The sequence below is a fragment of the Toxotes jaculatrix genome, chromosome 1 (genome assembly GCF_017976425.1).
Source record: "Toxotes jaculatrix isolate fToxJac2 chromosome 1, fToxJac2.pri, whole genome shotgun sequence".
NCBI lineage: Eukaryota > Metazoa > Chordata > Actinopteri > Toxotidae > Toxotes > Toxotes jaculatrix.
In genome coordinates, this window is record NC_054394.1 from 31,337,182 (window position 1) to 31,358,504 (window position 21,323).

At 44.2% G+C, this 21,323-nt stretch overlaps 1 protein-coding gene across 1 annotated transcript in view; it reads right to left on the reverse strand.

The window, feature by feature from the left end:
* LOC121184311 (SH3 and multiple ankyrin repeat domains protein 2-like) overlaps positions 1-21,323 on the reverse strand; it is a 149,420-nt gene that overhangs the window by 58,104 nt on the left and 69,993 nt on the right. The window contains exon 11 of the mRNA XM_041041920.1: positions 5,518-5,944. Within this exon, the coding sequence (XP_040897854.1) occupies positions 5,518-5,944 (427 nt within the window). The remainder of the gene's footprint in view (positions 1-5,517; positions 5,945-21,323) is intronic.

Genomic DNA, 21,323 nt, shown 5'->3' on the forward strand with positions numbered 1-21,323 from the left:
GAAGGAAATGGTTTTTTCAAGTAAGTGGGTCACCTTGTCCTGTAGACTGCGCTCCTCCTCAAACCTTCACAGGCCTTTGGAGAGCTAACCCCATTCAATACCTAGTGAGACAGCTCACACATTTTCCAAGGGAAAGCCACGGACAAAACTGCAACTGTGCACTGTGAGCGGCCGGAAACACTGTGCAAACCACCGAGAGGCAAAACCGTGCAGCGTTCAAACACAGCAGCTAAACAGCTCGGGTTCCGTCTGATGGCTGCTGAGTGCAGCTCTGTGTTCCACTGTGGCCTCGTTCATATTCAAATAATTCTCAGTATGAGTTGAGTTTTTTGATTTTTAGTAAGAATTTGACTTTTTCCACCACTGGTGTCGTTTCCTCAGCTTTTCATGCATTTTATTCTTCAGGAAAACCTGAACTTCCAATGAAAGCCATCACATTTAACTCTGCTGTGGCCGGTGATGAACATTCCTGATGAGCAGTGATTTAACTGTGACCCTTCACAGCACAAACATTAGGTGACATTTTCCGTTGGTGCCGTTGTCACTGTGTTTGTACAATAATGAAGACGGTTTATGAAGCACTTAGACAACACAAAGTTCTCATTAACACAACTATTTTCAACAAGGAACCAAAAATAGAACCCAACAAAAAAATAAACCTGATCTATTGTTGCTGATGTGGTCATTACATAACCCCCACGCATCCATGCTACTGCGCTTCAGACGCAGTAATAAATAGTTCCATTAGTATAAAGACCAATTTGGACAAACATCACAGGAACTTTAGCTTTGGAAGTTCGATACGTGTGTTGTTGAATTGTATTGTACTGGATCAACAACATTCATATTAAAGAAAAATCAAAATCAAAGCAGCAGAAGCAGAAGGTTCCTCCCTCTTTGTGCATAGTCTTGGTAATGATTGAAAATATTGGATCCTACACTTCCCATAATGCACTCCAACAGTGTCTGCCAGGTAAATGTCCACATCTTTCTAACACCGAGCTACGAGTCTGCAGCCTTGGCCATCCGTTCAGAAGCTGCAGTCTCCAAACCCAATCTGAGATTGTTAGAAAAGGGGCTTTTATTGTGAAAAATGAAAATTAACTCACACACAAGCTGCAAAAGTTTTACACAGCTCATAAAAAGGTTCCTTTCACACACAGAAACAAGTCATCATGCACTGCTGCCGTGGGACTGTTTCTAAATCTGAGCTTGTTGGTATAACGATGTGGGAGAAACATTTCCCACTAAACCACTTCAGCTTCAGAAGAAACTGAACACGGCCCACAAGATCAGCAGGTTCCCACTGAGATGGAGAAACCGGCAGCCATGTTTTCCCTCATGCTTTTTTTTGGCAATTACCCAGGTGGCTTTGAGGTGCTAATTAGACAGTGTTGATTAATACCAGCTGTGCATAATTTGTGCTATTATTGGATGATCACCTGAGACAAGAGGCAAGGGGGGGAGGTGGGGGGAGGGTGGGGGAGGGGCAGAGAGAGAGAGGGAACAGTAACATTACAGTGCAGATACAAATACAGTGATTTCCTGATGCGAGTTCTCAACACACAAGACTAGAAGTGACGTGATGTAACGGCCCCCGAATAGATGACGGCTGCTCTAAAGCTCAGCAGTAAAATACGAACAGTAAAATGATCCGCACACTGACCTCTGACCTCTGGGTCCAACGTCCTCGTTCACGTGAAGAGAGACATTTTCAGTGATTCTGATAAAACTCAAACTAAGTGCGTTATCAGTGGCGAGTGATCATCAGCACATCTTTTATTGTTAAAGATGAAATCAGTGTGTCAGTCGTCTGCACACTGTCTGTTTCAGGCTTCAGGATAACGAATGCTGGAGCCTTGTGACAACAATGTTTAGGCAGCACTGGTCTGTCCTGACTCTGGACACATCTCATCTCTCACCACATCGAGCTGGGAAGCTGTTGCCATGACACCCAGGGGGGTGAGTGACAGCTGTCACTGTGTGTTTGTTTGTGTGTAGAAGTATGTGTGTCTGCGAGCGAGTGTGGGCTCACATGTGCATGTGGGTTACATCTAACAAACGACATGTCAAATGGGAGCGAGGGGATGCCACAGAGACGTTGTCATGTGTGTGGGCGGAGGTTGGATGCGGGGGGATGGGATTATGGGTAGGAGAGAAACGAGGAAGAGCGGCCGAAAGCACAAGCGAAGAGAGGAAGAGCAGGAGTCGGGGGCTTTAAAGGGCAGCTGGGTGGGAATGCCTGGGAGAGCTCCGACAGCTGAAGTTCACGCTTATTGGACACGCACGGCCGTCGACAGCGCGGCTCACAGCAAGGTCATTTCCTGTGAAACGTGTTGCGAGCTGCATTTATTAAATATAAATGATGTTTGAGGAATTTTTAAACAATACTTGCCTTTGATAATGAATGGGTTTTAAAAAATGAGGGCAATTATCCATCCATGGTGCCTCAGGAGTCGAGCACACAAGTAGGTCTCAGCAAAAGTCTCAACCTGAATATCCTCTGTGAAGGCGTTTTGTCATTATGAAGAATCTACTGTACTGTACACGTGCGCCTCCAGCTCATTGGTTCCTACTGAAAACTCGATTTTATGTTTGATCCTTGTCCTCAACATTTTTTTAAATTTATTGCACAGGCAATGTAATACACATCATTATTTTCATTTCTATTTCCTTTAGACTACACACACACACACACACACAGTTACCAGCCCAGCAGAGATCGACCTGAAACCAAGTTTCGTTAAGAAACGTACTGAGGAGAATATATCGCTGCTGACGTTTGACTAAGCAGCTTCCCACTGAGCCTCCTCATACAGGAAAAACTTTTTACAGAAATGAAACTTGTTCAGAGGGAAAATAAAAACCAACAGCTTCGACAAAGACAAAAGAAAAGCTCATGGAAACACGTCAGAGCTCCACAGGTAACACAGCTGACGAAGGTTCGAGTCTGATCTCAGTGTAAATCTAAAGACTCAACTTTAATAAAACCCGTCGCAAAACAGTTTCTAACACTCGGAGGGACGATTCAGATGATATGGCTTCCTGTGTTTCCTGTTCTGAATCACTGCCTGACCTGACCTGTGCTGTGTGCTGTGGTTAACACACATCACTGCTTCCATCACAGCTTACTTGGTTTTCAGAGAAAAGCAGAAAGAGCCAAAATGGAAAAGAGACTCAAAAGATTCATCGATTCTCTAAATGGTTCCGGATCAGTTTTCGGTTGATTGACTAATCAATGAATCAACTAACATGAGAACACATGCATTAGAGCTATCGAACGATAGACGACAATTAATCTGACAGTTGCTTTTTTGGTTCATGAGTTGCTTCCTTCAAATGTCAGAAGTGTCCACTGAGGAGGGACAGTGGCCAGAGACCAAGGTGGCGTTTTTTTTGTCTGACAAATTAAAACAGTGCAGAAGCCAAAGATATTCACTTTACAGTGATTTAAAACAAAGAGAAGAAGCTAATCCTCAGATTTAAGAAGCTGAAACCATCAGATTATCCATCAGAACATCATCAGTAAATAACTGATCAACCATCAAGTGACAGCAGGCGCCTGTGAGGATGTGTGATGAAGCTCAGGCCACGTATGGAACCGCTACACGTTACTGTAAATCCATGAAACACCAGCAGAGCAGATTTGAAGACAGTGAAGCTGAACATCTGAAGAAGCAGAAGCACGTTCAGTCACTGTCAGTCACTCTGCTCTCCCTCCACAAGCCCCTCGTGTTTTTTAGTCAAGTATGTCAGAAGACATGATAGTGATGTTCGTGTTACTGCTGCAGCAAAGGCAACTGTCCTCCCCCGTTTCTCTGCCCCTTCTTTCATCTCCTCCGTCACTTGTCTTCCCTTAACTCCGTCCCCTCCACCCTCGCTCCAAACCCCTCATTCTGAGCTTTTATTCTCTCTTCTTCAGCGGCCTCCTCCTCCTCCTCTGCTCTTCATCCTGTCTTTATGCTTCTGCTCGATCTTCATGTTTTTTCTATACTGTACAGCACATCTCTCCTCTCCTCCTTTCTCTCCTCTCCTCTCCTCCCTTCTCTTCCCCTCTCCCCTCTCCCCTGACCTCCCCTCTCCTCTGTAGTGTGGACCCTGTTGGTGCAGCAGAGCTTCCAAACATGTCCGCCTGGCAGAGAGGAGGAGGAGGAAGAGGCCAGAGAGCATGTGTCTTAATCGGGATTGACAGTTACATCGCTCCAAGATAAACGACTGTCACACTTTAATCCTTCACCCATCACATGGTCCTGCACGCACAAACCCACACAGACACGCACAGACACGCACAGACACACACAGACACACACAGACACGCACAGACACACACAGACACACTGTGGCATTTCTGAATGGACTTATCCAGGTGGAGGTGAACACACACACACACACACACACACAGACTGAAGTTGGAGCAGCAGTCTTAAAGCAGGTATATAAAGCACTCACACTGCATACATACAAACTCACACACATTTGCAAAGTGTCTCTAGGCAACCATAGCAACGGTTGCCATAGCTACTGTAGGAAGCCAGAGTCTTTTTGATGGCACATTTCCCAGAGGAGCTCGTCATACATCATCTCACGTGGGGGATGGTGGGATAGGATGCACACTGTACGTACAGTAAACGCAGACACACACTGCATAACGCCAGAGCGCTGAGGAAACACACGGCGGGGGGGGGCCGGCTCTCAACCCACCGTTCACCCAGACGACAGACACAAACACATTTCTCCCTGCAGTCGGTTATGTTGATAATTCAAGGTTTTATTTGTCCAGGTTTTCAGAAGTCTGTCTCTGAGACCTGAGCTCGGTGCAGGTCAGGGGGACTGGGCCGTGCTTACACAGCAGAGCTTCGTGCTAATGTCAGCATGTTAAATACAGGCAGCAACACGTTAACATGCTGATGTTTTACAGGTAAAATGTTCACCATGTTCACCATCACAGCTACGACGCCAACATTTGGCGACCCCTGACCTAAGCTGCCCTCTCCAACATAAAAGTGTTCTCAGTCCTCCGGACAGCCTGGTCTGATACAGGTGATCAGAGAACGTCTTCATCTGCACTGTAATAACCTGGTCACTATAAATCTTTAACATATTTTAACTACAGATACAGAAGATGCTCTGTGGGTTTGTTTTTCTGTGGCAGACAGACAGAGCACAGCTCTGCTATCCATCTTCATCTCATCCAACATGTCGAGGTCTGAAATAAATCTTCTGTCTGTGATGTTTTTTTTACTTGGCGCCTGATTTTCTCTGGACACGTGATGGTGATGGCATCTTTAACGTAGCAGCACAGAGTCGGCTCTGACCAGATCACAGCTGTGCTGGGACGCCACAGCAAAATATTGACAGTAAAATATCTGTGAGTCGTGCGTCAACCTCTGACCCCCGGGTTAGTCAGCCTGGATCTTGTGAACAGACAGGAGGAAAAAGCCAGTGTGTGTTTCCCAAACTGTCACTCAAGCTCACACAGCAAACAGCTCTCTACTCTCCACTCACTGTGTTGCTCACCTGGGCTGACGCTGTGAGGGAACCCCGCGCTCCCCCAGCCGGCTGAGGGAGGGTGACCGGCTCCTCGCCCCCCTCCCCATGGTCCGGACCACCACGGTGCCATTGGGGCTGCCGCTGGGCATCTGCTGGAGCAGCTGGGGTGACAGGCTGCGATGTAATGCTGAGGAGCCAGGCTGTGAGTGACCCTGCTGGGGGGCCCTGAGCGGGTGAGCCTGGGCGTGTTGGTGCTGCTGCAGCTGGGGGGCCCAGTTGCCAGGAGACCCGTGCTGCTGCTGGTACTGACTGACCGTTAGGTTGTTGTCACTGTTGGAGCGCAGGAGGACCCGTGGCGCTGATAACGAGGACGGAGACTGGCTGTTTCCGCTGCTGTTGCCAGAAGATGGACCCCGGCGGCGTTTGGAGTAGGCTGGGGCCTCGCGGAAAGGCACTGCAGAGGAATGAGAGAGAGGAGGAATTTAATTTTCTTCATCTTTCAGAATTTTTAGAATTTTAACATATTTAGTCTTTCTGGTCAAACATCAGTCTAGATCCAGTTTAAGCTGTGGCTGAAACTGTGGCACTGAAAGAACTTAAAGCTGTTTGTGTGTAAAAGCTCTGGAGACTGATGGGAGGGACAGTCCTGTCAAAGTCAGCAGGAGAGACTCAGGTTAGAAGTCACTAGACGTTTTCTGAAGAATGTGTTATTTCCATAGATTATCAGAATATTTACGTGTTCACACTGACACATGTTAAACAGGATAAATGTCTTTGTGTCATTTGTCCAAGTGAAGCACTGAAAGAATTTACAGTGTCAGCTGAAGTGAAAACGCTGAAGAGACTTGAATAATTAGGTGAAGTGATTTTTTTTTTTTTAAATAGACAAGAAAAAACAATTTGTACTTAAAAATAAAAAATAGGACAGAAAAATAAAAATAGGATGGAAACATCAGAATCATATAAACACACCATAATACTTGCTCTACATCACTGAAGACACCTCCACAGTCCTCTGCGCTCGGTGTGAAGCTGCCCGAGTGATGATAAAGAGCCCGTAACCCTGAACTCTCAACCAGTATTAAAGGAAATGTCACACTGACCTTGGATCAAAGTCACAGGATGATTTGCTTCTTTCTCTAATAAAAACTATTTGTCAGTGTGACTGGGCTCAGTGTGAACGTGCAGCTCTGGTGCAGCAGCTGTGCTCACAAGCTTCAAAACCAGTAATTCTGGTGTTTCCAGCATCAGCACAGTGCTGCTGTGTAATTTCAGTATGTTACTGCTGCAGCACTAATACACGGTTAAACCTCGGGCTGGCCTCAGCACTGAAACGCTCCTTTTTAAGAATCAAGAATAGTAAAAATCATTCAAAGCGCCGAAGCACATTCTTCTATTGTTACACCTGCAAAACCACAACTTAAGGACAAACACCTGTTTACAAATCTGTTAAATAGGTCCCTTAGAAATTGAACTGAATCTGTAAAATACAACATTAAGTCATAATGTTCTACATGCAGCATCACACGGGTACAGACAGAGGAACCAGAAACTCTGGACGGACATCAGCGCCTTTTCAAATAGTGTCAGAGCTGTTAGCTTTTGTAGGAACTGTGACTTGTAGTGTTTTAAATTGTCAGTCAGTGTTAATCACACATACCATTGTGTTATTGTATTATGTCATTGTGTTATCCTCTGGACAAAAATCCAGTCACTACCGTTCCTGACCTACAGGAGATTTAGAGTCAGAACCACAGACTCCAGCCTCAGCTGGAACAGACTAAATTTAAAAGTTCTTGCTTTTCAGTGGCGTTCATTTCAGGTCGGCGTTAATGCTGCAGGCGGATGCTACACAGGAAGCTCCCGCCTGTTTGTGGATGATGTCAGGCAGCGGAGGACCAGGATGCTGTTTCAGAGATGCTGCTCAGACGATGGGTCCAACAGCTTTGGAAACTCTCATAATATTCACTGAACAACTGCTACTACGTCTAACAATTAGGGATGCACCTAAACGAAAAGTCTTGGCCGAAACCGAAAACCGAAACACCGGAAGAAATTATTATGCCAAATATTAGTACCATTGCATTTATGGCTATGACTGTGTTCTAACCCCCTTAAAATTACAAGGCACTGCGATTACATAAATTAATATGAATGTTTCAAAGAATAAATCAGTTTAAACAAGACTGTAAAATTAAATATGTTCTCTCATAAAAACACAGAGTGCATATAAGGCAAGAGCATTTTAAACTTTTCGCTGTAGGTCTACAACATAATAGTGTATCAGAACAAAGATCGCCATAGCCCATATGTTAACCGTAGGCCTTTAACAACAACAACAAAAGCACCAGGAATGGCGGCGCTTTAAGTTCAGTCTTAAACTTCCTCGCCTTTTCAAAACCGTCCGCCACAGACGGAGTGGGCGTGTTCGGAGGGATTTCCCTTTCCTGCGCTGCGTTTCTCTCATATTCAGCACAGCTTTCAGGCGATAAATTAAACCCGACGTGGAGAAATTTTGGCGGATGCGCCCCCTCTTGAAATTTCGCTGTCCGTGTGTCTCTCTCAGATTTTACTGGCACCGCAGACATGTTGGTTTTTCCAAACAAGCTCGAACTGGCCGCGGTTTTCGCTTGCGTCATCACAACATCCTGTTGCGGCCATGTTGTTTCCGTGATTAAAGTCTTCCGGCCGAAAACCGAAAATGCAGTTTTGGGCCGTTTTCGGCCGAAAATGTTCGGTGGTCGAATATTCGGTGCATCCCTACAAACAATAATATCAGTTTCTTCAGTAAAGTGTGTTTGAAAAGTAACTGTGTGATCTGAGTATTTGCTCTGTGACCTCTGTGAGTGTGTGAGGATTAAACGGTGCTAATGATTCTGGAGCTATGAGCCTGACATTCTCATTAATTCCAGCACATACGACACCATTTACATATTAAAGGTGGTAACTATGCCTCTCACCATTGTTGTGTTTTATTCTTAGGAGCACTTCGTCACACTTTAATTAGCACATGTACTGACCACGCTGAGGCTTCATTCATGGGAACAGCTCTGCATTGTCTGGCTGGAAGCTGAAGGATTCTTCTTAGCACACTGTTCTCGGTGGAGGCAGCAGTGTGATTGGGCAGTTTAGGCTCCGTGTGTTTTCTGTGATTATTCACTGTGAAAACAACATGAGGCAAGTCGAAGAAAAGCTCTTTAATCTTCTGCCGTTTCAGTAACACACATCCAGCAAAGACATTTGTGCTGTAAACCCTCTGCTGGATGTAACCTGGCTATCCATCTATCTGTCTATGTATCCATCCATCCATCCACCTAATTACAGGCAGCCTTGTCATGTACGATATACCTGTCTTGTGAAATCCAACACTGAACTCTTTAAGAAGAGCTTGAGTTAACTGTTTGCAGTCAGCAGTGAGCTGCGCTGGAGGCAAAGTGCACCTCAGCATCTGTGCACCACGGGGAAGACGATGGAGAAGACGTATAAATAGCTTACCTTTGTTCTGATGTGCCAATTTTTCTCTCAGTGATGTCAGGCACATACACACATGCATGGCTATTCATCCATCCATCAATCCATCCATCCAGCCATCCATCAATCAATCCATCCATCCATCCATCCATCCATTCATTCATCCATCCATCCATCGACCCTTGCTGTGCCACTTCTCTGCTGCTATTGTGCACACCTTGTCATTTTTTCTTGATCAATCCATCAGAATCTAATCTCTCTCTCTGACGTTGGGCCCTTCTCCAACATTCGATGGCTAAAGCTCATAAATGTCTTCAACATACAGGCACAGAACAGCGACACGGACACACACGAATATTGAGCTGAGATTGGTAATTGGCCATGGCTCCACGCTCCACACTGCTGTCCCTCTCTGACCATCATTAGCATGATTATCATGATTACATGAGCCGAGCCGAGTTCCTCAGGTCCTACCGGCTGCACTACACTGTCAAACTGAACCAGTAATGGAGGTTGGCCTTGATTTCCCCACGGATTTATTCCTCCACTGCACAGCGAGACGACGAGCCTACAACTGCCATCACCGGCTCTCCTTCCAATTACAACAGAGCAGGGGGAGCAGCAGCAGCAGCAGAGGAAGAAGAAGAAGAAGAAGAAGAAGAAGAAGAAGAAGAAGAAGAAGAGGGCCTGCAGCCATTTCAATAAGCATCACCTGATTATGAGCTGATTAACACAGTGGCACTGGGCTGGCATTGTTGCCTGTTAGCTGTGCTGCTGATTCCTGCTCCTCATTTCCTGGCAGTCTGAACATCTGAAGGGGGATTCACTGAGTCATTATCACTTTCCCAGACTAATATCTCAGACCTCTCTCTCTCTCTCTCTCCGTCTACAGCAGACGTGTTGATGAAGAGATGAGGTGCTAACATCTAATGAGCTAGCACATTTAGGAGTAACCAGGCTATCTGCATGCATGTCTGAGGCGTGTGTGGCCTCCAAGCTGCTGGTGCTGGTTTTAACTTCAGTTACACACACACACATGCATCCACTTGCTTTCTCTTTCTCAGAATCTCTTGCACACAATCGCTGACACAAATTAATTATCAAGTAAAATGGGGGAGTGGAGTCAAAACAATCTGAGCATCTTATGTAAGAGCTGGAAAAGCAATCAGTGGAATCTATAGAACGCAGAGGTCAGAGGTCAGAGAGGCTGGAAGCGTTCAGCCAAGCTAAATCATGCTGCTGACATTATGGTAATACACTGAGCTCAGTACTGGACTCAGAAGTCCAGTTTGTGTCAGTGTGACGTGCCCTGATCATAAAGTGTAATCGAAAGTTAAAGTCTGTACATTTAAAAGATTTTCACTTCACAGTTTGAGAACGTTCCTTTTGAGAATTTGGCAAAATCCCTGCAAAGATTAAAGATTTTTTCCATTCTGCAGATCTGAACTCTCTCAACTCAAACCCAAACGTACGGTCACCCAACCAGTTAACCACCAAACCAGAAGGTTAAACCACCAAACCAGTTAACCACCAAACCAGGGCAAAGCAAACGCCATAATCAAGAGTTATGGACATGTCCAAAGCCTGAATACTGTCCAGCTCAGTTCTGTCCATAACGATTCTGTACATAATGAATCAAAGAACAATCATCCTTCATTTCCTCACGTCTGCCACGAAAACCACAACAATGGACAAACAATTTAAAAAAAAGCCCAGTTTATGTTGAAATGAAACAACAGAGAACAGACAGCCCACACACAACTACACAGCAAGAGAGGAGGGAAACCAGAGGCAACACGAACGCACGCACGCATGCTTCTGCACAAAAAGAAAGGGATGGATATTCATCAAAAACAGTTTGTCTTTATTCTAATGTCTTTATTCATTTTTAATCCTATTTTCTCAGCATTTCATTCCTTTGATAGTGAAACAACAAAAGCGGTTCATGGCTGATGGTTGGCACTTTCATCTGCAGGCCACCAGGTCGTCCCCTTGTTCAGTACTTTCTCCCTCTCACAGGTGACGTCCAGAAACCAGGTGTAAAGAATTCACAGAATAATCAGAGCGAGAATTTGGGCAGAGACTGAGTGAAAAAGCTAAATTTTTGGAGTCATTAAACACCACACGTGTTTGAGTTTCATCTCCTGACCATCAGCAGCTGGATCGTTTTGATCAGCGACTTTATTTTACTTATTTTCAGTTAACTCATTATTAAGGAGTAATATTTAAAATTTCCATCAGATGGAGCTGAGGGAGTAAAGTTAGTTACTCAGGACAGTTACTCAAGTTCCGACCTGCAGAAGACGTGAACTCAGACTCTACCTTTACACTCAGATTGAACAGAGATTTAAAGCTGCTCTGAATGAAATTCTTCCCGTTTTCAAACAGCCAGAAGCAAAATTCTTGGTACCATGTTGATTACATTGACTTTTCTTCTAAATCTGACAACCACTGAAACAAGTGTGGTTCTGTGTTCTCATGTCTAGTTGTTCTAATGCGTTCTTAAGGCCTGGAGAACATTTCCTCCTGGTGCGGCTCCCTACTTAAAACATTTTTATTTCAGGGTCTGAATTATTAATGTAATTTTTTTTGTCCTTTATTTTCTCTACAGTAGAATTACAGTAAAATTCCTACAATAGAATAAAAAGAAAAGTCAATTTTTTACTGTTTATAAAAAAACAACAACAAAAAGCTTGCAGATCCCACAATGCAACGCTTTGTCTGTACGTATGGCAGATGGGTAAATTACTGTCATGTGACACAACACTGTCAGTGGTGACACAAAATGATGATGATTCATAAATTCCCTGAACCTCAATTTACAGCTCACTGCAGCGTATTTAGAGTTTTTACTGTGTGAGAAAATTGTGAATTAGTGTTAGAGGTTACTGTTTTCACTTTGGTTTACACTAAATAATCACTACATCCCTGTTTGTGTCACTGTGCAGTTTGTGTGTCTGTGCAGTTTGTGTGTCTGTGCAGAGGTATGACGCACAGTTGATGTCACCTTCAGGGTTTTGTCATCTGGGGCGAAATATTTCAGTCACTGATCTTTCCTCCATTAAAAAGCTGCGAGAGATTCTGAAATGAATCAGATCTGATTTCTCAAACGGCCTAAAGCCTACGTTCTGTACACACACACACACACACACACACACACACACACACACACACACACACACACACACACACACACACACACACACACACACACACACACACACACACACACACACACACACACACACTACAGGTACAAATTAGTTACTCCACACATTTAAATGAGTTCAGTTTTACATCATACGGAGCTGGAGTGCCAGTGGGAATGTTGTGTTTTCCAAGAATAGAACAGACGGTGTGGATTCACTGCAAAGGAACTCAACACTAAAGATTTTATTCTCATGTCTTTACTCACTAATTTATAGAATTTGCTACTTGAGGCTTCATTGACACAAACATGATCATCACCAGTGGACGCTGGGACTAACTTTGCTCACTTATTAGAAACATTTCACACATGTTCATTACACTGAGCTGCCAGTTGAATGCAACGCTCCATCCAATGAAACAGAGGATTGAATCCAGTAATTCCTTCTTATCGGAGCCAGTGAATGTTGCTTTATGAAAAACGTTGCTGTGATGTTAATGATAATAACAGCATCAGATGTCGAAGTGAACCTAACAAGCTGTCAACTCAGTGTATGTTCTTTCCTCCAGAACCCAGGTTTCTGGCACCCGTCCCCCGCCTATAGGCTGCACAGCCCGCTGCGCTGCGCCGCGCCGCGCTGCAGGAGAGTCTCTGTCTTCATTGAGAAAAATAGCAGCGGATGAATCAAAGCGTCAAGCCACCGACATGGTTTCACACACGGGCAGATGGATAAGCTGTTTCGGTTCTGTTTGGGTGAGGGGAATGGCATGTAGTCATGTCTGTGGGTGTTTTCTCAGCCTTGGAGTCCCATTTTCCAGTGACCTGAAAACTGCTCCAGAGCCGCGCTGCCTGCTTTTCTTTTCCGTCCGGACAAAAAAAGAGACACAACTCGCGGATTATAATTGTAACCTAAATACACCGCGACCTACCTACACCCTCAAACGGCGCTTAGCACTTTAAACAGAGAGATAAAGGCTGTAATTTCACTTTTCTCGACGAAGCAGCAGGACATTTCTCCACATGCACAGTGAGTTGATAGAGGAGATTTTGCGCGAACTCCAAACGCCCGAGACCTGAGCGCCTGATTTGAAAAGTCTGAAGAAAAAGAGCAGGCTTCTTACCTTCCTTTTTTAAGGCATTGATGATCGACTTCATTTTCACTCCTTTGCTACTCTGGCCTGGCTTCGCTGACTTTTCCGAGCCCGACTCTGCGTCTCAGCACCGCGGACAGCGACTCCGCGGAGAGGAGCTGCCGCGCGCAGCGCACATGATGCCGCTCACACCTTCCACTACCGCCGCCTCCCTGCTAACGCTGCGCGACCCCGTCCGCTCACACACTCTCTCTCTCTCTCTCTCTCTCTCTCTCTCTCTCTCTCTCTCTCTCTCTCTCTCTCTCACACACACACACACACACACACACACACACGAATCCCCTAACCCCGCCCCTCACACACACACCCCCCCCTCTCTCCTGCTCTTTCTCCCTCCCATGAGCGACAGACCGCGCTGCACAGCTGCAGCACGGAGCGGAAACACAGTGACAGAGGGATGCGTGGAGTCCGTGCAGTGGCTGTGATAACACACACGTACAGTGGAAACATGCTGTATGAAAGTTGTAGCTTTTGTTGCAGATGCTGTTTTAAAGTTGAACAAGTTGCTCAACAGATCAACACAAACACAAACAGCTGATTCTAAATGACTTCAAACACATTTTGAGTTTTTCTTTTTGCATCTCTGCAAACACACAGATGATACCTGCCTACAAACACATCAGTCAGCCTCTAATAATAATACTGTACGTTGACAAGTGTCTCACATCTTGATGAAATGTGACACAGTGTCATAACACAAACCAAAAATAGTCCAATGCCAGAAAACATTTTGTAAGAATCACTGGATAAGAATGATAACAGTGAAAAGTAAAATGAATGAATATACTCGTTGCCTCTAATACAGAATTATGGATTGGAGTTATGGATCGGCCCTGAAAGGCCGGGGTTTTAGCTCAAAGCTAAACTCTTGTCCTTAATTTTCATTGTAAAACCTGCAAATAAGTTTTATTTCTTTGCACATTTTGTTTGTTTAAATTGTTAATGTTGTTTAAAACACATTTTCCTCAAATATTCGTGAATTTAAAGGCAGACATTACTCAGGTTTACATGTGTCGGGTTCCAGGGGAGAGTTTTGGCCTCGGGCCCTGAGCGCTGCCTCAGAGGCTTTTTGTCTGTCAGAAGAAAACAATTCAAAACTGTGTGAAACAAAATGAAAAATGTTTAGCATGGGAACAAATGATCTACAAACAGAAAAGATAACTGGCTTCTTTCCATCATTTAAAAGCTTCTCACTGATTCAGACTTGTCTTATTGAAATGTCAAGTCAGTTTTATTCAAACTAAACCACCAATAACTGCAGTTATCTCTTCACACAGAGCAGGTCTAAACTTTACAATGTTATTTACAGAGACTCAACAATTAACACAACTGTGTGAAGCTCATTTACAGTCACAGCCTCAGGTGTCTGGAGTCGATTCATTTGCACATGAAATTAGTAAAACATGAAAAGAACAGAAAATAACAGCTGACTGTGCAGATTTAAAACCCCGAGAGACACACACACACACACACACACACACACACACACACACACACACACACACACACACACACACACACACACACACACACACACACACACTAAAAACATCCCCTCAAAACAAACAAATGAAGACAAAGATGGAGCAAACAAAGTCTACGTGAGGAACTTTGGGAGTGAGGTTTGTTCCCAGTTTGCTCTCAGAAAGTCACCGAGCTCCGGGGGTTTGACACCAGCCGGTTGTTGGGAGCAGAGGATGAAGGGTAAACACACTGTGAGCTAACGACGGACTGGTGAGCAGCTTCTTCGGGAAACAAATCCTTTGTGTTGCTAGGCAACTCAGAGGGGGACGTCTCCGCACATCATTAAAGTGGCACTTACACACTAACACGCACACCTGCCTGTTGTATGATGCAATGCACATCCTTGTGACGGTGTCTCTGTACGCGCCGCAGCTCTGCTGTCGTGTGACGCCGTCAAGTTACACACTGTCCGACTGAATGAAGGCTTGTTAAAGGTCTGCGTCTCTGTTCCGCCGCAACTCTAAAGCCCGGTGACACACTGATACCAATTATCCAAGACATGAGCCCACTGAAGAGCAACATGCCAGATGGCTACATGCAAAACATATGTTGTCATAAAGTATGCAATAATGCAGCGATGAGGGCAGATTCCCTTCATGGGTGTTTCCGTACTGTGGACGGCCATTTCACCCAAACTCATGTAGAAGATTATAGATGGAGAAAATACACATCAGTGTGTCATAATAAATAAATAAATAAAGAAAGAAAGAAAGAAAGAAAGAAAGAAAGAAAGAAAGAAAGCTGCATCACTCCTCTGACAATCCAATGAAGTGCGCTGAAAAATGCTTTATTTTGAAATCCAACACCCCTTACTCTTATAGGTTTGTGTCAGTCAGCTGATTTCTGAATTCAAATCACAAGAATAATACACTGCAAGGCCAAATGTATGTGGACACCAAATTGTTCCACCCGTACATATGGCCCTGTAGGTTTATTAGCTGGACCGTGCACAGATCATCACTACATGCAAATAACATGGCGTGATCTGTTATCACTGTTCTGCTTATTACATATGCAGCATCTGCTGTTTGTGAAGGAATGCACTGGATGTGGCACCAGAGACACACACACACACACACACACACACATATTCCAGATAGCAGGTAATTTTCTGTTGCTACTGAACCATGCTGATCAGTAAATGCTGCTCACATCGCTCCACATCATATAGTTGAATCTAATTTTATCACCAATCATTACAAACAAGTAGTTCAGCTGTTTGAAAGAACACGCCCCACCTTCAGTGAACCCTCAGGTTCTTAAAATAATTGACCTTGCGTGAGGACAAAACACCTCATACGTGACGCGTTGCCGCAGTTTAAGATGTGAAAAAACTACAGACACAGCTCGCGTCATGTGGAGGAAGGAAATCAACAACAGTGTGAATTAAGTTTTCCCTCCTCACTGACAGGATGTTGAAATTGTGAGCATCAATTTGTCCTCCTTCCTGGATACACTGCTGGCACAATCAGCCAAATATAGCATGGATTTGAGAGTGTGTGTGAGTATAACACACACCAGAGAAGAGACACTTGTTTAAGGAAAGAGAACATTTCACAGTGATGAATAAATTAAACCTTCATTTATTTATATAAAAATACATATAAAACCACTTTGTTGCAGAGGAGGAGCGACAACTCTCACCTCCGACTTCAAGCTTTAGAAACTTTAATCCGCAAAGTCAAGAAAAATTCACCACGGCTCCAACTAACACATATTTATTATTATTATTTTTAAATTTATCAGCTAAGTGCTAAATCTGTAAACCTCAGAAAATCTCAGTTCCATCAGCTCATCATCATCTCAAGGCTCTTTACAGAGTAAAGTCAAGACCTGACAATATTATAGAGAGAAACCAACAGTTTCCAACAGACTAATAATCACAATAACAATAATGAAATTAATAATTTAGTTCCTCTGGGAAACCAGGTTTAAAGGTGCTATATGTTTTATTGCTACATAGCCAACGTTAGCTTTGACAGCTGTTTATGTAGCAGGAGCTTCAGCCTTCGTGTTTAAAGGACAAGAGGTCAGAGAACGTCCTCTGCAGCGTTAATTCTGCAGCGGCTCACTATCACAAAGTATTTATCAGCAGGATTATGCAAAAAAAAAAAAAGCTGAATGGGTTTGGACCAAACATGGTGGAGGGCTGAGGCCTGGTTCAGGGAGGAACCGGTTAAACCTGGCTAAACCTGGCTAAAGGAGCAGATCCAGGAATTTTTTTTGTCATTTTCCTTAAAACTGCAAGAAAATGTTTTAGCTTTGGCAGAAGAACGAGGGCTACAGAGAGTCATTCTAATGTCAGGATGATTTATTTAATACTTATTATCATTTAATACTGAACAGTTTGAGTCTCTATAGACATAAAGTCATGTGACATAACATTCAAATATAGACACAAACTTACTGAGAAGTATTTAACGGATTTCACAAGGAAAACTTGTGTTTTTCTGAATATTTAATGGGTTTATTTCTGATTATCTGAATTTATGGTTTGGTTTCTTTAATCACTGCCTCACTGTGTGCACATAAAAACAAACCCTGATGCATAAACATCACGTCCCTTCTGCCCTGCGTGACTTTTCAGCAGCTGACAGGTAGACGTGTGTTTCCTGCAGAAGGCATCCTGCTGTGTGTCTGCCAGCCCTGGATTTTTGGAAGGATTTTAAAGTCGTTTTTTTTTTGGGGCCTCCTGCAGGACTTGGCTTGTGTTCAGGAGCAGTTTAGAACGGATACAAGTTTCAGGAAAAACGCAGCGTCTCCCCTAAACTGTAAATCCTGCAGCGGAGTGCGAATAGACGAGTGTGAAAGTGGTTAAAGTGCTCGTGTGGATGTCACGTGCATGTGAGCGTGAGAGTGTGTGTGAGCGTGAGCAAGTATGAAAGTGTGTGTTTGGTCAATACATGCTCCCTGCAGGATTATCACACTCTGGCAGCGGGTGGTCTAATACACCCATCTGTCAATCATTCTTACACAGGCTTACTGCTGTATGGAGAGGAGAAATATGACAGATATCTTCCACAGACATCCTCACCACACATTCACTGACAGAGGCAGGTGGACACGAAGCTTCTCTCCGGCTCTGGAGCTGATTTATTTCGAACGGTGCTGAGCATAGATGGTTCATAAAACAGACGACTTTATTCAGCCGTCAGTAAAACATCATCATCTGAGGAAACTCATGTCCCCCAAGAAAAGTTAGCCACGATCATTTTGACTTAGTGCTGTATTTCATAATTTCACTGTGCATCCCATAATTTACTCACAGTGAGTATTTTTATTTTAATAATGTAAATCTTTTGATCTGTTTTTTTTCTCTGGCATCTTTGTCAAATTGTTCATATTTATAAGTTTATGTAAAAGAAAATATTGGCAAATACAGATATTAGCCCAGAGACTGTGTACTACATACTAATACCAGTAATAATGATGTTACTGCTAATACTTCTAATACTAATCATAGTAAATAAGAAGAAGAATTCCTGTATTTGTTTAACTGTGTTGACAGTGTGGGAGTGGTTACCTGCCAGCTGTGATCAGCCTGAGGTGGAACAGCCCACTCGTCTGCAGGATTGTGAACTAATTTTGAAAATATGGTAACACGTCTCCATCCGCAGCTCTCTGAACATGCAGCTATTAACTACAGTATATAGGTCACAGCCACACACACACATTAACCACATGAAGGACGTGCAGGCTATATACGTAAATGGTTGTCGGTGCCCTTTGAGAAGCCTTCCTTTCTCCTCCACCAGTCACACTTTGTCCTACTTCACAGCCTCATCCCCCTTTGTCTCCGCACAGGAGTCCATCTAGAAATATGGCAGCGCTCAGTGTCCCACTAATATGATAATTCACTGCATTCAGGCTCTTGAAACTGAAGTTAGATTAGTCACCTCTCCTCCCTGGGTGAGAGACTAAACTCAGAGCGAGCAGATGAAATAACTGGCTGATTGATTAAGAGCTTCCATGTTTCACAACAGCTCACACAACCACCAAATTTAGAGAATAACACTGTGCAGCACTGGTGCTCGTCTCTGTCAAACCAATATTCTTCCATGACGTCCAGGCAGATGTGACGGGCTGATTATTTCTCGCACCTTCTGCTGATTGAACAGAAAATCTGAACGCTGGATCTGAAGATTTGGCCCTGTGGGCAGAGCTGTTGTGCAGTAAACAGACTGTTTATGGTCACAACGACAAACATCTGCATCTGCAGCTGTGATCCAACACCTTCTGTGCTCACATGTTGATGCTTATATTTTAGCCCACAAACATCCTTTAATACAATAATTGAGATCAGAGTGGGACTGATTCTGTTGTGTGAGCAGCAGATTATGGACGATGTACAAGGCCGGATTAACGCACAGTGGGGGGCCCGGGGCTCTGTTTGCTGTGTGTCGCTTAGTTTGCAGCACTTTTATGAAACACGAATTTAAAAAGTGACCTGCATATAAACACGGTAAAGTAGGACAAGGTCTTAAAACAGCACTAAAAAAATTAATTATTTTAATTATTGATTGATAAAATAGCAAAAAGCGCCACTAAAGCATCAAATCCTCACATCTGAGAAGCTGCAGTTAGCAGATATTTGGTGTTTTGATTGCAAAACAGTTAATAGACAATTAAAACGATTGTTGATGAACTAATCAACCCCTCATCTATAAGCCCTCCAGTGAAGCTGCAGGCCTCACTGCTCCCCAGGGTGAGTCCAGCTCCTCCGTATCAGCTCCCTGTCACACTATGGTCCATTTAGACAGACCTTTATTTTGACAGTCCAGCTTCTGTCTGATTCCGTTTCTGATTCAGTGTCATAAAATGGAAGATGATATTTCACAGGAACAAGAAACAGATTTTAAAAAATGCTTTCAAGGAAAGTTTCCCCGTGTTGATCGGCCTTTAGGTAAAACTGCAGGAAGCCTTAAAGGGGAACTCCAAAGTCAGTTTGCAGGCGTTTAATACGACTGCACGTGTGGGGTCTCCAGAGGGAGCTGTGTGGGGTAAATGTCCTCAGGTGATGTCACCTGACTGAGCGTGGGTCGGGTCTGGAGACGACACGAGTTAGAGAAAAAAATCAGAGGTAGAGTTGCATTATGGGTAATATGGCCCCAGGTTTTGAAGAAGACTAAGAATAAAGAAAAATGATATCTCTGGTTCTGCTGCATCGACTTTGATCATTTCTTCCTAAACCGTCCAAACGTCCACCTCATTCCACCAATGAATCTATCCATGATAAACGAACTGACACACAGCGAATCTCATGATTTCAGGGCTCCTGGGGGCCTGGGGGCCCCTGATGGCAGATGGTCGTTTAGCCTTTAGTGAAATATAAAAACCATGATGTAATAAAACAGCAGATTTGTGTGGCTGAACAGTTACATCATCTGGACAGAGCAAGCATGAGAAACTGTGAAAGCCACAGGGCTAAGTCTCACACACACACACACACACACACACACACATTAAGTCACTGTGTTCAGTCCATGATCAACATTCAGAAGCACTAAAGCTGCATATAGCCAGCGAGAGGCTCAACACGACACAAGCTGTCTCTGGCGGGAACAGGTGGGCCGGGCTCCTCTGTGGGTGTGTGTGAGTTTAAGGTGGAGCAGTGAGTCAAGCAACTGAGGTAGAGGGTTGATGGGAGCACAGGGTGGATGGTAGGAGGGGTAGAGGGGCACCAACCTTTGCAGCAGGCTGAACCCATGGTGGCCAACTGAGAGTCCAGAGGTAAAAATGTCCCATCCCAAAATCCACTCTATGACTGGTTCACAGGGACAGAGACAGAACGTCCAAACACGAGGGGACGGTTACCGCCTGACTGCCTCAGCACCTTGGCCTAATCCTGGCTGACACTCATAACTACAGCCCAGCACTTGTGGTTGGAGTTGAAATGGCGTGAAAGGAGGGAGGTGGTGGTGTTGGGGGCGTAGCAGATGTCGACAGCGACGGGGCTTTTTGGGGGTAATCCTGCACCGCCGCAGTGTCCCATTTAGACCTTCACCAGGTCGCTGCTGTGTGAGGCTGCCCGCTGGTGGGTGGCGTCCATGAGAGAGGGCAACAATTGCAGGATTACATCTTTAGATTAGATTAGATTTCTCTCTCTCTCTCTCTCTCTCTCTCTCTCTCTTCATTCATTTCCCCCTCAACCTCATCTTTCTCTGTCCTCTTTTATATATTTATTTGTTTGTTCATCTTTTCTCATTTTCTCTAAGGCCCCGTAATCCCCGAGCTATCTCTGCACATAAACTACGAGCCAGTATCTGAGTAATGCTCTGTGTTCATTTCATTGGACTGGAGACATTTTTTATTTTCGGTCTATATTCACTGTGTAAACCATCGACATAACTGTGCGACATCGACACAACAGTTGTAAGCGGTGCAGAGAGAAGTGGCTGATTTTAAACCGGAGCTGTAAACGGTTTGTGGCCGTTTTCATGGCCTGAAAACTGAAACCTTTTCAAATCTGCCTCTCCAGAACTTAATGAGTGAGTAAGTGGCAACTAAGCAACGAAGGTAATAAATAGCAGGATGAAAAA